Source organism: Apus apus, chromosome 24, assembly GCF_020740795.1.
Source record: "Apus apus isolate bApuApu2 chromosome 24, bApuApu2.pri.cur, whole genome shotgun sequence".
In the NCBI taxonomy this organism is placed as follows: Eukaryota; Metazoa; Chordata; class Aves; order Apodiformes; family Apodidae; genus Apus; species Apus apus.
In genome coordinates this window covers 2,576,472-2,596,124 of record NC_067305.1, presented here as the reverse complement: position 1 = coordinate 2,596,124, position 19,653 = coordinate 2,576,472, and the positions used below count along the sequence as shown (strand labels likewise).

The following is a 19,653-nucleotide window of genomic DNA, read 5'->3' as shown; positions in this document are numbered from 1 at the left end:
TCCCCAGTGCCCAGCTTTGTCTCATTGCCACCCCCGCAGCTCCCGGCTGTGCCGAGAGCTCCAGAGTCATGCCAGGCTGTGCAGACACCTGAGCCCTGCTCCTGGGGCCTTGGAGCCTGGATTCAGCATCTTCTGGAGGGTTCAACGTGGAGGGAACGGGGCTGCATCCAAGGTGTGTCCCCATGTGGGGCCACGTGGGTGCAGGGCTCTTGTCACCGGGCCAGCAGGAGCCACGGGCCAGCACCAGGGTGAAGCACAAACTCCGTTTTTCGAGTCAGATTTGCAGAGTCTGATTCTTTACCACATTTATTAACAATAATCCTATTTCTACCCCAGAACCACCGGAGCAGTTCCACTCCCAGGGGGAGGAACGAGCAGCAACGAGCCAGTCCTTGCTGCCAGGAGGCCACCAACTCAAGCAGCTGTGGGATTCAGTGGTTGGCACCAGCACAGCCAGCACAGGCCTGGGGGGGCTGATGAGGAAGCCAAGGTTGGACTAGATGATCTTCAGAGGTCCCTTCCAGCCCTGACAACTCTATATAAGAAGCGCTGGTTTAATTGCTGATCCTGAGCCAAACCGTGAGGCTCCCAGAAGAACCACCTTGGAGCTGCAGGAGGTGGGGTGGAGGGATGGAGACCCCTTCCTTGCCTCCAGCCGTGTGCCCAGCTTAGATCTTCTGCACGTAGTTGCCGGGGAAAAGCCCTTCCTTGCCGTGCAGCCGGCCCTTCCACCAGCCGGAGATATCTGCGAAAGGGGTGGGAGAAAAAAAGAGCAGGCTCGGGAGCGCTGCTGCCGGAGCGGGGAGAAGCTGGGCAGGGCAAGAGCCCGGGGAGGGGGGAGGTACCTTCCAGCAGGATGTCGATGATGTCCCCCACGTTGAAGCTGAGCTCGTCCACGTCCTGCCCGATGTACTGATAAAGTGCCCGGCAGCGCGGCCCCGCCTTGGGCTGCGGTTTGGGGCGCCCGGCCGGGGGGGGCCGCTGGGTCAGGCTGCGCCGGCGCTGCATGCTGGGGACAGGGAGGGACACGGTGACAGCAGGGAGGGACACGGTGCCACCCCCTGCCCATCCTGCCCTGACCTCCCCCATGGGATGCTCTGCATCAGCCCTGCATGCTGGGGACAGGGAGGGACACGGTGCCACCCCCTGCCCATCCTGCTCTGCCCCCCCCCAGGGGATGCTCTGCATCAGCCCTGCATGCTGGGGACAGGGAGGGACACGGTGACAGCAGGGAGGGACATGGTGCCACCCCTTGCCCATCCTGCTCTGCCCCCCCCCCCCCATGGGATGCTCTGCATCAGCCCTGCATGCTGGGGACAGGGAGGGACACGGTGCCACCCCCTGCCCATCCTGCCCTGCCCCAGCCATGGGATGCTCTGCATCAGCCCTGCATGCTGGGGACAGGGAGGGACACGGTGACAGCAGGGAGGGACACGGTGCCACCCCCTGCCCATCCTGCCCTGCCCCAGCCATGGGATGCTCTGCATCAGCCCTGCATGCTGGGGACAGGGAGGGACACGGTGCCACCCCCTGCCCATCCTGCCCTGCCCCAGCCATGGGATGCTCTGCCCCAGCAGCTCAGGTGGGTCCTCCCAGTGGAGGGGCTGGGAGAACTGGGATGTGCAGGAGCCAGGGAGGTGCTGTCCTGCCCACAAGGCCAGACTGCCCGGACTTGGTGGGGCTGTTAGAATCATTGAATCGTGGAATCATTTGGGTCAGAAAAGACCTTTAAGGTCATCACGTTGCTTGGAGCAACCTGGGCTGGTGGGAGGTGTCCCTGCCCGTGCAGGGGGTTGGATCTAGATGATCTTTAAGGTCCCTTCCAACCCAAAACCATTCTGTGATTCTATCAAGTCCAACCATTCCCCCAGCCCTGCCAAGGCCACCACTGCCCCATGTCCCCCAGCACCACATCTACAGGGCTTAGAAACCCCTCCAGGGATGGGGACTCCCCCCCTGCCCTGGGCAGCCTGGGCCAGGGCCTGACAGCCCTTTCAGTAAAGATTTCCGCCCCCCCCCCTCATATCTAACCTAAAGCTCCCCTGGCACAACTTGAGGACATTTCCTCTTGTCCTGTCACTTGGAAGAAGAGACTGACCCCTCCCTCCCCCCTCCCCATTGCTGGGTTGGGCAACCAAGCTGCTGGGAGGTGAAGGAGCATCCCCTGGGGGGGGGAGCAGGAGTGGTGGGAGAGGAGGATAAGGTGTGTGGAGGGGGTGGGATGAGGCAGGACCTACCCAGCCACCCCCTGGTCAGGGACATTGAGGAAATCCATGTTCTGCTCGGATGGGGGTCGTGCCCGGGACTGGTGGCCGGCGTTCCTGGGGGGCAGCACCGTGGCTGGTGGCCCCCGTGCCTGCTTCTGGGGTGCAGTGTAGGTGTCCCTCTGAGCCCGGCCCTCCCCGCCGGGGAACTGGGGTGCCCCGTTCCTGCAGGCATCTGGAAGACCACCCCCCCACCCCCCCAAGGGATGTTGAATGATGAGGGGACCCACGCTCAGCCTGCACCACCCCCAGAGTGCAGTGCTGGATGGAGCCAGGCTGGGGGTTCCCCTCCTCCCTGACACCCTCCCCCCCCCACCACTGTCCCCCTCACCTCTGGGTGCTGCTGGGGCCCTTCGGGAGGGGGCTGGATACCTGCTGCCACCTCTGTTCTGTGTTGCCTCCTTCCTCGTGGGCTCTGGGGGGTACACAAGCCCCCCGTTAGGTGACAGTCCCAGAGCAGCTTGTGCCCAGCCACCCTTTTCCCCAAAATGCCCCATCCTGCCCCACCCACCACCCCAGTGGTGACATGAAACCCCACAGGGCTGGGGCTTGTCCCAGTGTTCCCAGGCCTCCAGCTGTGTCCTGTGGCCCCCATGCTTCTGTCCCCCAAACCCCACCACCCCTCGGATGTCCTGGCACTCACTGGCATTCCTGGGGAGCCCGTCCCCGATGCTGACCGTAAGGGTTTTGCCTCCAGCTTTGAGGGCGGCCATGTCACCCTGTCCTCTGATGAAGGTGACATTGCGGGTGCCACCACCACCCCAGCCCTCCTTCTTCACCCGAAACTGTAGTCTGGGGAGAGAGAGAAGCCATGAGGCCACGGTGGCAGGACCCTGCCCTGCTTTGTCATCTCTCCTGGCTTCCACCCTTACGTGTCTTTGAAGGAGAGGCGCAGCTTGGAGCGGGTGAGCTCCTCGTAGCGCTTGCACAGGAGGCTGATCAGCTCCGTCTTGAAGATGGACTCCAAGAAGTTATCAGCATCATTCTCGTGGAGGATGAAGAAATCATCCTGCCTGGTGCTGAGGGAGCAACCCCAGCATGGGGATGTCAGTGGGGGTCAAAGCCAGTGCCCGCCAGTGCTGGGGGTGGAGCTGGGGGGTCCTGCTGTACCTCAGCGAGACGCCGCTCACTGCCTGGAGCTCCACCTTCTTCTTGAGCACCTCCTTGATCTGCCCCTTCTCGGGACCTTTTTTCACCTTCTCCCTCCCAATTAGGTAGAAGCACTTAGGGGTGAGGATGAAGTCTCGCTTGATGGGCTGGAAAAAGGCAGAAGCAGGGCCTGAGGGGGGTGTCTGAGGGAGGGGATAAGCCCCTCACACACATCCCACCCAAGGACAGACAGCCACGAGCCCCAGCTTGGCCTGTTCCAAGCCCCAGGAGAGTCCATGTACCTTGAACCTCCGGTCATACTTGGTGATGGAGTCAGCAAAGTCGATCCTTTCCCGCTTGGCCAGGAACTGGCGCAGCTCCGGCCGCTCCTCCATGCCCAGGTAATCGCCCACGAAATTCCTGTTGATGCTGTTCCTCCGCCGCTCTTTGAAGTTGTAGAGGATGTTGGAAGCTGCAAGGAACCCCCAGGTGATGCCACCAGGCAGGGCTGAGCCCTCAGCCCCTGCCCACCCATTCCCTGCCCTCCCAAACCGGCCGTGGGAGCGGTGGGAGCTGTGACACGGGTTGTGGCAGCCAGAAGTGGGGTTTGTTTTGTGCCGTGGGAGGAATCTGGGCTGCTCGAGCTCAGCTGGCTTCAAAACCCAGTAAGTCCCCTCAGAAAAACTTGTGCTGTGGGAGGGAGGGACCCAGCTGCTCTCTGGGTTTTCCCCCTTAATTTTTCACTGCATGCTTGGGAGGGCAGGAAACACCCGTGATGGGGCCAGGGGGTGGTCACTGGCCTTTCCCACCCCCTTGCAAATGCTGACTCCCAGCTGCTCCTCTCTGTCCCTTTGTAGGTAACAAAATGCAGAGTGAGGAGCTGGTTTCTGTCCTACAGCCCCTCCCAGGGCTTGATGTAGAGCAAGGAATCTGCTCCCTCCTTTAAGGTGTAGGAACAGATCCTGGGCATCCCATGGTCCAGTCCCTCCTCACCCCTTTCCTTGCTAGTGCCAACATTAGGGGCTGGGCGGGTGCTCTCCTGCTCCTCTGGCAGCTGAGCTGTCCCCAGCAAAAGGCACCCTAAAAGGGGTGCCAGGGTGTCAGTGTCCCTGTCTTCACCCAACCTTAATCACAGAATCCCAGAGTTGTTCTGGTTGGAAAAGGCCTTTAAGATCACCCAGTCCACCCATCCAACCATCAACCCAACTCTCCCCAGTCCAGTGCTGACCCGTGTCCCTCAGCACCACATCTCCAGGGCTTGGAAACACCTCCAGGGGTGGGGATTCTACCACCTCCCTGGGCAGCCTGGGCCAGGGTTTGAGAGCCCTTTCAGGGAAGAAGTTTCTCCTAATATCCAATCTAAATCTCCCCTGGGCAACTTGAAGCCATTTCCTCTTGTCCCATCACTTGTTCCCTGGGAGCAGAGCCCGACCCCCCTGGCTCCAACCTCCTCTCAGGCAGCTGCAGAGCCAGCAGGTCTCCCCTCACCTCCTTGTCTCCAGGCTGAACCCCCAGCTCCCTCAGCTGCTCCTGCTCACACTTGTGCTCCAGCCCCTTCCCCAGCTCCACTGCCCTTCCCTGGACACGCTCCAGCCCCTCCATGTCCTTCTTGCAATGAGGGGCCCAGAACTGAGCCCAAGGTTCCAGGTGTGGCCCCACCAGTGCTGGGCACAGGGGGACAATCCCTGCCCTGAACTCACCCTCCTCTCTCATCTGCTCGTACTTGCGGGTGGCCACGTGCTGGCGCCAGGCCTTCTGGATCACCCGGGCGAAGCCGTCGAACTTCCGCTCCCGCATCTCTTCGAGGAGGAAGAGCTGGGAGGGATGAAGGCTGCTGAGCTGGGGATCCCTCAGCTCCATCCCATCCGCTGCACCCCAAACCCTGCCCAGCACTGCCCAAAGCCACGCTCAGCATCCCCAGGGGCTTCAGGGGCAGAGCCCAGACCCACCGACTCGGGGTTCTTGACGAACACTTTGCTCCTCCCCATCTGGTACTGGTCTGGGTCCATGTTGACGGAGCACAGCAAGTGCTGCACCCCTTGCCGCTCGTCCCCCCGCCAGCACGGCCACGTCTCGGGGGTGAGGATGGCATAGCTGTGGGGACAAGGGGACGTGGGTCACAGCCAGGCCATGGGGGACCCACCCTCCCCCTTCCCAGCCGCCCCGCTCACCGTTGCAGGAATTTCTGGAAGAGGCGGCGGTAGGCGAACCCGGCGCGGCGCACACGGATGTTCTCCTTCAGCCCCAGGTACTCGACTTGGTGCTTCACCCTGCAGGGTTGGGATGGACACACTTGGTGTGGGACTGAAGGGCAGCAGGGGACAGGTTTGGAACCCTTGGCCATCGTTTGTGCACTGGGATGCCCGTGGTGGACACCTGGGAGCTTCTTGAGGCTCGGATTGCGTCACCTTGGGGTGTTGGAGGTGGAAGGACGTGTGTGTCCCCAGCTGCCTTGTGGGCAGCACAGAGGGATCAGCCCAGGGTGCAGGTTTTGGAGGAAAGCCTGTTCTGGCCACATCCCCATCACCAGGTCCCCTTCCCCAGGCTCTGTGGGGTCCTTGACACATCATGAGGTGGTTCTGCTACCTGCTCTCCTCCCAGTCCCGGGGTTTCTTGGTCTCGTTGGGCTTGATGCAGCGGATGTAGTGTGGGGTGCACTTCATGAGGGTGTTCACCAGGTCGTTGGCCTGTTTCTGGGGCAAGGATCGAGCTCTGTAGCATTAAAAGGGGTTGGTTGGAGCCCATCACCCTGCCCCTGGCCCAGAGGCAGCTCCTGTCCTGCAGCCTCCAGGACTTACCTTGATTTTGGAGCCCGCAGTGGTGGGACGTCCCTTTTTGTCAGAATCAAGTTTTTCTGGGAAAAGCATCCGGATGAAACCACTGGAAGGCAGGTGACAGTCCCCAGGTGAGAGCTGCCAGGCTCCCTGAGCTCAGCACCCACCGAGCTGCAGCCAGCTCCAGCTCTGCTCTCTGCTGCTGGGAAATCCTGACCACCCCTCAGCCCGTGCCCCTGACTGCCCCCGGGATGGGTGCTGGGTGAGCACCCCCTCATCCAGCCCTGCACCCCTGTGCTCAACGGGGGGGAAGCTGCAGTGCCCATGGGTGCTCTGAGCACCCCGAGCCGTGGCTCTAGCAGAGATTGGACCAGCAAAGCTTTCTGCTCTGGGTGCTGAGGAGCATACCCCGCCTTGTTGAGGTGCCCCAGCCCTGTTGGGGTGCCCCCACCCTTGTTGGGGTGCTCCCAGGAGGGCAGAGCTGCCAGGACTCACTATTCACTGCTCTGCATCAGCTCGATCAGGTCGGTGAAGAGCACGTCCCGGTTGCGCTCGCAGAAGCCGCTCACGTCGTAGGAGACCTGGGGGGACAGGAGGGGCTCAGCCCCCAGCCCAGGGTGCAGGGTGGGTGGGGGGTCCTGGGGGTGCAGGTGCAGGGTGAAGGGTGCAAAGAGGGTGTGGGGTACAGGTGCAGGGCGGTGCTGCAGGGTGCATGTGCAGGGTGCAGGCTGTGGGGTGCAGGGTGAGGGTTGTGGGGTGTAGGGTGAGGGGTACGGGGTCCCGGGGGTGCTGGGTGAGGGGTGTGGGGTGTAGGGTGAGGGGTACAGGGTCCTGAGGGTGCAGTGTGTGGGGTGCAGGATGAGGGGTACGGGGTCCCAGGGGTGCAGGGTGAGGGGTACAGGGTCCTGAGGGTGCAGTGTGTGGGGTGCAGGGTGAGGGGTACGGGGTGTTGGGGGTGCACAGCGCTGGGTGTGGGGTGAAGGTGGAGGGGTGCAGGGTCCTGGGGGTGCAGGCTGCTCAGTGTGGGGTGCAGGGTGAGGGGTGCAAGGTCCTGGGGGTGCAGGGTGCTGGGGGTGCAGGCTCAGGGTGCTGTGCTGTACCTTGCCCGCGTAGTGGTGGATGACAAAGCCTGAGCTCCAGCTGTTGAAGTGCTCGTGGGTGCCCACGGCCGCCTGCAGCTTCTGCAGCAGGGTCTGGTCTGCCCCCTCCCCCGTGGCGTGCATGGTGGCACAGACGTCGTCCAGGACACTCATGATCCCAGGGGGGTTCTGGGAGGTGGGGAGTGAAGCCACGGGTGTCCAAAGGCAGGGCCCAATCCTGCACCTGCCTCTGCTCAAGGGCCCTCAGCTGCTTAAAGCTGCTTCATCCTGAACCACAGCTTGGGTGAAGGACACTGAGCTGCTGCTCTCCCAAGGGTGCTCATGGCAGAACCTGCTTCTGCCACCCATCCCTGACAGTACCCAGCCCACCCAATACCCCTGGAGGAGGTGACCCCACTCACCAGCTTGTTCTCTATCAGGTCACACACCACCTTGTTGTTGAAGTACTGGATCTGGGTCCACTTGATGCCCTCCTGCACGTATTCCTCCTGGGGGAAGAAATGGGTCCCCCCAAATCCATGGGATATGCTGCAGCCCCCCCAGCTCCAGCTGTGGTGCTGGGACCAGCTGGTGATGGAATGCAGGGTGCAGGGATCAGGGTGCTCGTGCAGCCCCCCCCCCAGCCCAGCCCTCCATGTACCTGCTCTGCCTTCAGGGTCAGCTCTATGAAGATCTGCTGCAGCTTCTCGTTCACAAAGTTAATGCAGAACTGCTCAAAGCCATTTTTCTGCAAAAGACAAAAGAGATGAGGGGGCCAAAGTTGGCTCCTGCTCCTCTCCCCACGTTGGGGGTTGAGCCCAAACAGCAGAGCCTTTGGGAGCTGCTCCAGGGACCCTTCCTGGGGCTGCTAACAGCCCCCCCAGCTCCAGCTGCTCCCCTTGCAACACACACCTGGAATATTTCAAAGCCATAGATGTCCAGCACCCCGATGCTGTACTCCTGGTGTGGTTTCTGCATGGCCCGGTTGATAGACTGCAGGGAGAGATGGGACAAGCCCCCTTCAGTGGGGTGAATCCCCTCCACACCTTGCCCAGGCTTGGCCCAGCCCACACCAGGACCACAAACCTCCACCAGGAAGTCAAAGACCCTCGAGTAGAGCCCCTTGGCCAGGGCATCTCGGGTGTAGGCTGCCTGCTCCACGTTGAGGGTGACGGTGATGGACTCGGAGCGGCCGCCCCACTTGCTGTCCATTTTCCTGCTGGTCACCTTCTGGTTGAGGCGGTCCTGGGAGATCCCCAGCAGGTAGGCAGGGAAGGCCAAGGCTGGGCAGGGCAGAGCAGAGCAGAGCAGAGCAGGTCAGGGCTGACTGCTCCCAGTAGGACCCCCACACGCTGCCTGCAGCTGGACCCCCAGCCTGGTCTGAGGGTCTGTGCAGTGACCGTGGACATGGGATGTTGTCCTCCCTCTGCTAAGAAGGTCAGTGCCCTCCTGGGGAGCACTAAGAAGACTGTGTCCAGCAGGTCAGGGAGGTTCTCCTCCCTCTCTGCCCTGGTGAGGCCACATCTGGATTTTGTGTCCAGTTCTGGGCTCCCCAGTTCAAGAGGGGACAGGGATGGACCAGAGAGAGTCCAATGGAGGCTACAGGGATGATGAAGAAACATCTGTCTGATGAGGCTGAGAGAGCTGGGGCTGCTCAGTCTGGAGAAGAAAAGACTGAGAGGGGATCTTACTGATGCTTACAAGAATCTGAAGGGTGGGTGTCAAGAAGAAGGGGTCAATCTCTTTTCAGTGGTGCCCTGTGATAGGACGAGCGCCAATGGATGCAAAGTGGAACACAACAAATTCCACCTCAACATGAGGAAAAACTTCTTTCCTGTGAGGGTGACAGAGCCCTGGGACAGGCTGCCCAGAGAGGCTGTGGAGTCTCCTTCTCTGTAGACTTTCAAGACCTGTCTGGATGTATTTCTGTGTCACCTGCCCTAGTTTTGATCCTGCTCAAGCAGGGGGGTTGGACTCGGTGATCTCCAGAGGTCCCTTCCAACCTCCACCATTCTGTGATTCTGTGCTAAGTCACAGCAAGCCCCTCCTGGCATCCATCCCCTTGCTAATTAAGCTCTGGTTGTGCCATTTCAATGATCAAAAAATCACCTTAGTTGGAAAGGATCTTCAAGATCATCAAGTCCAACCATTCACCTAAAGATCTTAAAGGTCTTTTCCAACCAGGACGTTTCTGTGGTTCTGCCTCAATTTCCCCATGTCTAACGTGGGGAAGATTTGTGCTATGGAGAGTTTGCAATTCATTGCCGGGGCTTTCTGGGAGCATCCCCACTTTTTGCCCTGGAGCAGGATGGAGTTGGCTACTCACAGTCAGCATTTTCCACCTGAGCGTAGTTGCCTTCCTCCCGAAAGCTGATGTTTCCCAGGTGGAGGATCCCAGCCACGATCTGCAGCACCAGCTGCTGGTCCTCACCCCGGATGCCAATGACCTGCATGGCATTCTGGGGACATGGGGGAGCCCATCAGCCCCAGCCTGGCTGGCATTGTTGGATTCTCCCTCCTGGACACTCACCATGGTCTCGTGGAAGTCGCTGCGATCGTCCGTGCCCTCCACCCGGTACGTGTCCGACTGGTTCAGGTAATAGTAATAATCAGGGCTCATGATGCCCAGGTTCTGCCTCTGCTCTTGGGATGCCCCTTCGATCAGCTGGGACAGAAATGGGAGCTGTGGTTGCCTGGTTCCTGACCCTCTTGGCCAACCGGCTGGCTCCCCCGAGCCCCCCAGGTACCTGGTAGTAGATGTGGAAGTTCCTCTCGCACTCGTTCTGGCTCACCACCCGCGACTTCTCCAGCAGGAAGTTGGAGATCTTGCCCCCGTCGGGTTCACCTCCCCGGCTGAACTGGATCTCAAAGTACTTCCCCTGCTCCAGCACAGCTCCTGCTCAGAATCACAGCCCTGGACCCCTCACCCAGCCCGGGACTGATCCTGCCCCCAGTGCTGACCCTCTGCACCTGCCCTGGAGACTTACGAAGCGGCTGGAGTTGTTGTTCCGGACGGTTTTGGCATTTCCAAAGGCTTCCAGCAGTGGGTTGGACTGCAGGATGATGTCCTTCACGTGCTGGGGGCAGAGGAGGAAGAGGGCTGAGCCAGAGGGGTTCATAGATCTGCACCCCACTGCAGCAGCCCTGCCTCAGGGCTGGGGACAGACCTGGGTGTGTCCACGCAGTGTCCCTGGAGACACCCAGGTGTGTCCCCAGCCCTGGATCCTGCTCCATGTGGGTTGGGAGGTGAAGGATGGTGTTGAGGGGATGGAGTTGACCATACCTGCACTTTCTCACCACCCCCGGACACTTTGGAGATGTAGCCCATGATGTATTTTGCTGCCACCGTTTTCCCAGCTCCACTTTCTCCACTGTGCAAATCAATGTCAAAGCAAAGGAGATGTGAGATGGCCCCACCAGGGTCCCCCATCCTAGGGTGTTTCAGGGTGGGATGCTGGAGGTGACATTGAGTGACAGGGGCTCTGAGCAGCTCTAACACCAGGGATGGGGTCCTGGATGCCTGGGGAGTCCTCTGGGATAGAAGCCAGGTTGGAGCCAGGCTGGGTGAGGAGCTGCTCCAACAAGGAGGTGTTTTGATTTCTCACTGCTGGATTTTGGAGGGGAGGAGGGAGACTTGGGAGGCTCGAGGGGAAGTCTCTGGCCTTGCCCCACATCCTGACCATCTCCCTTGCAACACTCAGCAGGAAAGGGACGTTGCACAAGGGACAACATGGTTATGGTCACAGCTCTGAATGGTGCTAATGGCCCAGGACACTGAGGTCCCTCCAGGCATCCCCACGTACTGTGTCCCCTGGAACCCACCACTGGGCTTCACAGAACACAGAGGTGTTCTGGTTGGAAAAGACCTTTCAGCTCACCCAGTCCAACCATTAACCCAACTCTACCCAGTCCAGTGCTGACCTGTGTCCCTCAGCACCACATCTCCAGGGCTTGGAAACCCCTCCAGGGGTGGGGATTCCACCACCTCCCTGGGCAGCCTGGGCCAGGGTTTGAGAGCCTTTTCAGGGAAGAAGTTTCTCCCAAGATCCAATCTAAACCTCCCCTGGCACAACCTGAGGCCATCTCCTCTTGTCCCATCACTTGTTCCTGGGGAGCAGAGCCCGACCCCCCTGGCTCCAGCCTCCTCTCAGGCAGCTGCAGAGCCAGCAGGTCTCCCCTCACCTCCTTGTCTCCAGGCTGAACCCACAGCTCCCTCAGCTGCTCCTGCTCACACTTGTGCTCCAGCCCCTTCCCCAGCTCCACTGCCCTTCCCTGGACACGCTCCAGCCCCTCCATGTCCTTCTTGCAATGAGGGGTCCAGAACTGACCCCAAGGTTCCAGGTGTGGCCCCACCAGTGCTGGGCACAGGGGGACAATCCCTGCCCTGCTCCTGCTGGCCAGGCCACCTCCTGCTGCCGTGGTTAACTGGGATGACCCCAAGGTGCAGGGCAAGGGCTGCTTGGGGCAGCCACCCCTCGGCAGTGCCAGGGGGTCCCCACGCAGCCCCTACCTGATGATGACACACTGGTTCTCCCCATCAATCAGCATGTTCCTGTACATGTTGTCCGTCAGGGCGTAGATATGGGGGGGATTTTCATACTGAGCCTAAAGAGGGGGAGCAGGAGCTGAGCAGGGAGCCCCACCAGCTCCCCCTCCCCAGATCCCCCCCCTAGCTCTGCCCACCCAGTGCTGGCAGCAGGGGTGGGGAATTCAGTCCCTTGTCACAACCCTGAGCTCAGCAGCAGCAGGTCAGATGGTTTTATCAACCCTCCTCCCTCCTCGGGTTGCTGCTCAGGGCAGGGCTGGTCGCTCGGGCTGGATCTCCCCGTGTTTGGGTTGTTTTGGTGTCAGTTTCTAAGCTGAAGTTCCCAGGAATGTGGATTTGCCCCCAGTCTCCTCATGGGCTCCTTGGGTGTCTTTGGGAGCACCGCACTCCCTGCAGCGCCCGGAGGGCTGGGCAGGCTGGGGACACGCGTGGGACACGCGTGGGACACGGGGAACCCCCCCTCCCGGTGTTTGGCAGCAGCCTCAGCCCCGCAGAGCAGCCTCACCGCCCCCTGGTACAGCTCCACCTCCCGCTCGGTGAAGTAGGGCATCTGCTTGAAGGGGTTGACTGAGATGAGCACCGGCCCGATGTAGGTCTGAGAGGCAGGTTAAGGTCTCTGTCCCTTCCCAGGTCCTCCCTTCCCGTGTCCTACCTTCCCAGGTCCTCCCTTCCCAAGACCCTCCCTTCCCCTATCCTCCCGTTTCATGTTTCTCCCTTTCCACGTCCCCCCATTCCTATGTCCCACCCTTCCCATGTTCCCCTGTTCCCATGTCCCCTTTCCCCATGTCCCCCTGTTCCCATATCCTCCCTTCCCATGTCCTCCCTTCCCATGTTCCCCTTTCCCATGTCCCCCTGTTCCCATATCCTCCCTTCTCATGTCCTTCCTTCCCATGTCCCCCTGTTCCCACGTCCTCCCTTCCCAAGTTCCCCCTTCCCATGTCCTCCCTTCCCATGTCCTCCCTTCCCAAGTCTCCCTGTTCCCATGTCCTCCCTTCCCATGTTCCCCCTTCCCATGTCCCCCTGTTCCCATGTCCCCCCTTCCCAAGTCCCCCTGTTCCCAAGTCCCCCCTTCCCAAGTCCCCCTGTTCCCATGTCCTCCCTTCCCAAGTCCCCCTGTTCCCATGTTCCCCCTTCCCATGTCCCCCAGTTCCCATGTCCCCCCCCTGCCCTGGAGGCAGTGTTAGGGAGAGCCAAGGCAGGAAGGTGGTTGGGGGGTCCCTAATCCCGGGAGCTGCTCCAGGAATACCACAAGGATTTCCAGCAAGGCCGGCAGAGCCACTGCCAGGACTCAGTGCTCCCCATCTGCTTTACTCCCTCGGCCCCAGGATGTCCCAGTGTGACCAGCTCAGGGCACAGCAGGACCATCCCCTCAGCTCCTCAACCTCTGCCTGGGATCAGCTCCAGGAGCAGCATTCCCAGCATCTCCCCTGGAATTCACCCTCTGCTGCTCACGCTCCACCTTTTGCAGCAAGCGCCGGGCTCTGGTTCCCAACCGGGGAAACTGAGGCACGGAGAGGAGTGAAGCCACCAGCTCCTGCCTCTTCCCATCCCTGCAGCCTCCCTGCACCCCCCGGCCCTGCCCCAGCACCCCTGAGTCACCCTGGAACAGGGCAAGGACCAGAAAAGCAGGGAACTGCACCTGGAAGTGATGCAGGAGGGGGATGAAGCACCCCAGGGCAGGGAGATGGAGGTGCCATCACCCCCAAACCTCCAGGGACTATTTTTGGCCCACCCAACAGTGGGGTTGGGGGGAGAGCAGCTGGTGGGCAGGAAGAGGGGGGCTCAGGGGTTTGGGGGCTCTGGGGAAATGCAGAAGCTTGGGGTGTTGGGTCACAGGGAGATGGGCCCTGCACTTGGCAGCAGAGAGGAAGAAAAGGAAGAAAGAGGCTGCCTGGGGTGGTTGGTTTTTTCCTGCCCTCAAAAAAACCAAAAATCACCCAACCAGCCAAGCCCTAAAAGCATCTTGAGCCCCAGGGCTGGTGGGACAGCAGGGAGGAGGGAGGGAGAGGGAGGGAGAGGGAGGGAGGGAGAGGAGGGAGAGGAGGGAGGGTGAAGGAGAATGAGGAGGGAGAGGAGGGAGGGTGAGGGAGGATGAGGAGGGAGAGGAGGGAGGGTGAGGGAGGATGAGGAGGGAGGGAGAGGGAGGGAGAGGGAGGGAGAGGGAGGGAGAGGGAGGGAGAGGCACGGCCCTGTAAGGAAGAGCTGCACTTTCAGGGAGCCACAGCCCCCTGCTGTGCTCAGCACCCTGAGCCCCCCATGCTCGGCCCTGTCCCCATCCCAGAGCAGGGGACACGTGTCCTCACGGGTGCTGTGGTGCCAGGGACGGTGTGTGCTGAGGTGGCCACGTCCCCAGGCAGGGTGGGATGAGCAGGATGAGAACTCTGCACCTCAAGTCACAGAAGCACAGAGGTGTTCTGGTTGGAAGAGACCTTTAAGATCACCCAGTCCAACCATTAACCCAACTCTTCCCAGTCCAGTCCTGACCCATGTCACTCAGCACCACATCTCCAGGGCTTGGAAACTTCCTGCCCAGGAAGGATACAAAGATGAAATCATCCATAAACCTCTTCTTGAGGTTCTCCACGATGGAGTCCTCGGAGATCTTGGAGAGCAGGACCATGTCATCCACACCACTCTGCTTGACATTGTGGCTCTGCCAGTGGAATCGTTCCTTGCTGCCCTGCAGGGAGAAGGTCTCAGCCACTGCCCCAGGGCCACCACGATGCCAGGGGGGGCTCTGGGCTGGGGTCTGGCCCCAGCTCCCTGCAAGCTGCTGGTAGCTCTGACTGGTCCCAGCTGGGCCTCCTAAATAGGTATTTTCAGGTGGTGCAAAGTGGTGTTTGGGCCATGCTGGGAAATTCCAAAGTTCAAATCCCAGTGGTGGGCTTGTCCCTTCCCCCTGGATCCCACCCCATCTCTCTGGATCCCACCCCATCCCTCTGGATCCCCCCTCACTGCAGGGCCAGCACCTGGAGAGGAGCAGGGGGGACACAGGCAGCCTGAGGGTGGGTTTGTACCCTCAGCTTTGCTCCTCGTGGGGTGAAATGAAGGGCTAATGAAGCAATGACTGCACAGCCTTGGCTTGTGAGTCAAAGTGGAAGCAAAAAAAAAACCCAGAGGAAGGGCAAGAATGGCAGCTGGTGGGGGTGTCCCTGGCACTGAGCATCCTCTGCTCCCCCACATCCCCTCACAGCAGGGTAGAAGTGTGACTGTGCCCCCATCAGCCTTTCCTCCCCCCTCAGGGGGACACCAACACCCCCTTGCCAGCTGCCCCCCAGCTGGCCCAGCTCTGTCCTCCAGAGCCCCAGGGCAGCAGGAAAACTGGGCTGTGCTTTAAGCCCTTGGGGGCTAAGGACAGATCTGGGCTGGGAGGGGAGGGTGGTTTCACTGGGCAAGAAGAGAACTGCCCCAAGGCCCCTTGGTCCTGGTCCTCTTGGTGCTGCAGAGGGACCCCAGTGCCCACTGCTCATGCACCCTGGTGTGGTGCTTGGGAGGGGAACCCCCATATCTGGACCTGCCCCTGGCACAGTACCCAGGAGGGGACCCCCATATCTGAACCTGACCCTGGCACAGTACCCAGGAGGGGACCCCCCATCTGGACCTGTCCCTGGAGGGGACCCCCCAGCCCAGCCCTGCCTGCAGCTCCTCTGAGCTCACCCCTCAGCCCCCACGGTTCCGCTTTCACCCCTCTGCTCCCAGCACTGATTTCACTTCTCCTCCCCTCCCCGTCGCCCCCGACCTCTTTCTCTTTCCATTTCCCTTTTCTCCTCTTCCCCTTTTGCTCCATTTTCCTGCTGGGTCTCAAGATCTCGGGCCTCCAGACCCCGACACCCTCCCACCCTCCCCTGGTTCCACCCCCCTGGGATCAGCACCACCAGGCACCATCTCACGGGGACAGCAGGACCCCCATGGAGCTGGGAGGAGCTCAGGACCCTCCTGCTGCTCCCCCAGCTTCCCCGATGGGCTTTGCAACCCAAAATGCCACCCAAGTGCAAATCAAGCCCCTTCCAGCTGGCAGAAGGGCTTTTGGCTTCATTGCTCCACCACCTTCCCTTGGGACACGTGGAGCTGGCTCAGCTCAGGGGTCCAGGGGGGACTGGAGTTTCTCACACAGCCTGAAACCACCCAGGGAGCTTCTCCTCTTCCTCCTGTTTGTTGCTTAGGGGCCTTTTTCTTGCCTTCCCCTCCTCTCCCTCCTAACAAAACCCTAGGAAGGCCACCTAGAAAACTGCAGGTGGGCTCAGACATTCCCTCCAGGTCACTGTGCTGTCACCCAGGGAGCTGTTGGAGACCCCAGGAGCCTCCCAGCTCCAACCCAACCTGGACAAAAGCTCCTGCTTCAGGCGAGGAGGAGTGGGGTCAGGTCCCTGTCCCCTGTCCCTCTGTCACCCTGAGCCTCCATCACACCCTGAGCCCTCACAGGCACCCTGGGCTCACGTGGCTGCTTTGGACACCAAATTAAGGCAAAGATGAACGTTTCCTGTGTTGCAAACTTGGTGCTTGTGAGCTGACACCCCGAGTTTCTCCCGCAGCCAAACGCCTGCTCAGACAGGCAGTGAGCACATGCCTTCCTCCTCCTCTTCCTCCAGGCACAGGTTTGGTGCTTTCCTGGCCCAGCCAGGCACCTGGCTCAGCCCAGCTGGGGGGAAAACACCAGTTGCCTCCAAAGGAAAGTTTTGTCCCAGATATCTAGAGGCCCCTGGTTGTTTCCACCTGGTTCTGGGAGCAAAAAGCCTCCCTGGTGTTTCTCAGCTCCTTCCCAGGGGGGCCAGGGCTGGTCAAGCTGGGTCAGAGCCTTGGAGGGTAGGGATGAAGAGGGGTGATGGTCCCCAAAAACCACAGCAGTGCCTGAGCTCAGTGCCCAGCCAAGCCCCCGGGGGCTGCAGCTTCCTGCAGGGAGCAGGGGCACAAAGTGCATTTGCTTTCAGAGGTTTGGGGGAGCAGCTCCTCACACCCCTCTGCTGTTCCCAGCCCAAGCCAGGGATGAGCTGGAGAGCAGCAGCTCAGGCAGCCACCACTGAGGGGTCCCCAGGGGAGGGGACTGATGGACCAGAGGCCATTTCATCCTCAGCTTCCAGCAGGTGCAGTTGGCAGCTGCTTCACACACTGTCTTTGCTCTGCCATTGGCTCCATGCATCAGGGCTGCACACATGGGGGACCCCCATCAGGACCCCCCCAGGAGTGTCCCAGTCCCACGGGGACTGTCACCACCACCATGGCCACCACCTGTGCCCAGGGCTGTGGGTACACCCAGTACTCACACTCACAAGGGGATGGCAGAGCCAGGGAGGGGAGTGGCCCCACGGATTGCAAAACAGCATCTGTTTTTCTTCAAAGTTCAGGTCTGAGCCACCAAAACCCCTCTGCAAGCCCCGGGCAGGGAGGGGACACAGCCCAAGGTGGCACCTTTTGTCTCAAGGCAGGGGAAGCCCAGATGCAGCCAACATCTTCAAACCACAGGAAGCTTTGAGGAGAGCAACATGGGGATGTGTTGGGGGGGGTGTGTTTCATCACTCTCCCAACCCCACCAGCTCCTGGGCACAGGCAGCATCTGGGGATGGGGAATTTTGGGGATGGGGCATTTTGGGGGATGGGACCTGGCAGGGCTTGTGGCTGCACAGCCCTTTGTGAAGCCACAAAACATCTTCAGGTCTCGGGTGAGATGGGGACAGTGGTTGTGTCTTGGGGACAGCATCAGAGCAGCTTCTGAGAAGTGGCAACAGTGACTGTGGGTGGGAGCAGGTTCTGTTTGAGCTGGGCCACCATCCCCTTCCTGGCTGGGTGGAAATGTCTGGGCACAGCATCACCCCGAGGCAGGGAGGGGGCAGAGCTGAAGGACGTGGCTGTGGCCACCCCATGCAGACCCTCACTCCACACCTCAGCATCTCCCTCATTCTGAGCGTTTTCATCTTCCTCTTCTCCTGATTTCCAGATCAACTCCCAGCTCTGGCTGCTGCTGCTCCTGCAGCCCTGTGGTCCTGCCCACAGCCCTGCTCCCTGCAGGCACCAAGGTGCAAGGTCTGACCCCGAGTCCCAGCACCCTGAGGGGCACAGAATCACAGAATCTTCCTGGTTAGAAAAGACCTTTCAGATCACCCAGTCCAACCATTAACCCAACTCTGCCCAGTCCAGTGCTGACCCGTGTCCCTCAGCACCACATCTCCAGGGCTTGGAAACACCTCCAGGGGTTCCACCAGGATTCCACCACCTCCCTGGGCAGCCTGGGCCAGGGTTTGAGAGCCCTTTCAGGGAAGAAGTTTCTCCTAATATCCAATCTAAACCTCCCCTGGCACAACCTGAGGCCATTTCCTCTTGTCCCATCCCTTGTTCCTGGGGAGCAGAGCCCGACCCCCCTGGCTCCAACCTCCTCTCAGGCAGCTGCAGAGCCAGCAGGTCTCCCCTCACCTCCTTGTCTCCAGGCTGAACCCCCAGCTCCCTCAGCTGCTCCTGCTCACACTTGTGCTCCAGCCCCTTCTCCAGCCCCTTCCCCAGCTCCATCACCCTTCCCTGGACACGCTCCAGCCCCTTCCTGCCTTGATCTGTCCCCCAGCAGCTGCTGCCACCCTGCTGAGCTCTGCCTGCTCCTCTCCCTGCCCACACCCTGCGGGCACCATGAGCCCTGGAACCAGCAGCACTGGTGGTTGGGCCAAGAGGAACAGGCAGGTTCTCCTGTGGGTACCATCACCAGTGATAACAAAACCCAAACCCCTCGTGTGGGCCCAGCCTGGCTGCCTGGTGCTCTCCATCCTGCTTGGTCCAGCACGGACCCCCCACCCCTCCCTGGCTGCCCCCCACCCTGCCCCTCACCCAGCCCCAAGCTGCAGCAGCACCGTCCCTTTCCAGCAGGGACACGGGGTGGGCTCCAGACCCCAGAAAGTAGCAAGAGATCACAACAGGTGCAGGAGAGGACAGGGCTGAGACATCCCTGAGGTGGCAGGAAGGGAAGGTGACATCCCCAGGGCCCCCAAGGGAAAAAGGGTGGGGGGAGCCCAGCAGGGCCCTGCTCACACTCACCATCGTGTCCCTGCGTCTCCGGGGGCTCCTGTCACCGAGGACCCATCCCCAGCCCCTTGGCTTTTGTCTTTCTGCTGCAACTACAAATTGCAACTAAACGGTGGGTCGTGTTGTTTTTGGTGTGTCTTTTTTTCCTCCTCCCACTTCCTCATTTCACCCCGGTTTGCTGGGGGTGGGGAGGACCAGGGTGGCTTTCTTCTGCCAGGGCTTGGGGACCCTTGAGGTGGCCCTGCCGAGGGTGACCCCAGTTCTGCTGCAGATGGGTGCTCCTGGGGGTCACCGAGCTGGGTGAGTGGGTGGCTGCTGGGGAGAGTCCAGCACTGATGCTCTCAGAGCCTCCACAAAACTTCCCCCCCCTTCCCCTTCTTTGCTCTGAGGTGACAATTTGATGTGTCCCCTCCAGGGGCAGGCAGAGCTGGAGGATGCTCTGGTTAAAGGTGGGTTTAGGAGGAAGATGCTTTGGGTTGCTGCTTTTTTTTGTTGTTTGTTTTTCCCCCCCCCCCAGGTTTTTTGGAGAAGGCCTCCCTGGAGGAAATATTGAGGCTGCAAATGAGCTGCAGCCATTTCAGAAAGGCCATCACTGGGGCTGGGCAGGGGACAGCCACCCTGCTGTCCCCACTGCCACTGCAGAGCTGCTGCTCCTGCAAACCCTGCACACACACAGACCCTGGTGTGCAGACACACTTGTGCAAGCCCCAGCTCGTTGTGCTTGGGCCACCACCACCACCACCACGGCCTCCTGTTGTGACAAGCCACCTCCTCACTGCCCCTTGTCCCCTGGCCTATCAAAGGGCAGCCCTGCCCCTGGCCACCACTTCCCCAGCTGCTCCCATCTGCACGACCAGCAAATGGAGCAGGACACTGGGCAGGGATGGGCAGTTCCTGGT

General features: G+C 60.7%; 1 protein-coding gene across 1 annotated transcript; it reads right to left on the bottom strand.

Moving 5' to 3' along the window:
- Positions 1-288: 288 nt before the first annotated feature.
- On the bottom strand, positions 289-18,839 carry MYO1F (myosin IF). Its single transcript, XM_051639730.1, has 28 exons — positions 18,767-18,839; positions 14,295-14,432; positions 12,258-12,347; positions 11,717-11,811; positions 10,490-10,577; positions 10,194-10,283; positions 9,954-10,085; positions 9,737-9,871; positions 9,533-9,665; positions 8,293-8,489; positions 8,119-8,199; positions 7,868-7,954; positions 7,629-7,715; positions 7,228-7,395; positions 6,623-6,708; positions 6,152-6,233; positions 5,940-6,046; positions 5,525-5,623; positions 5,303-5,447; positions 5,054-5,168; positions 3,656-3,825; positions 3,375-3,520; positions 3,137-3,283; positions 2,908-3,056; positions 2,596-2,679; positions 2,238-2,439; positions 846-1,009; positions 289-745 (listed from the first exon to the last, which is right to left on the bottom strand). The coding sequence occupies exons 1-28, from the start codon at positions 18,767-18,769 to the stop codon at positions 669-671; spliced, it is 3,297 nt and encodes a 1,098-aa protein (XP_051495690.1). The 5' UTR covers positions 18,770-18,839; the 3' UTR covers positions 289-668.
- Between the last annotated feature and the right edge of the window lie 814 nt (positions 18,840-19,653).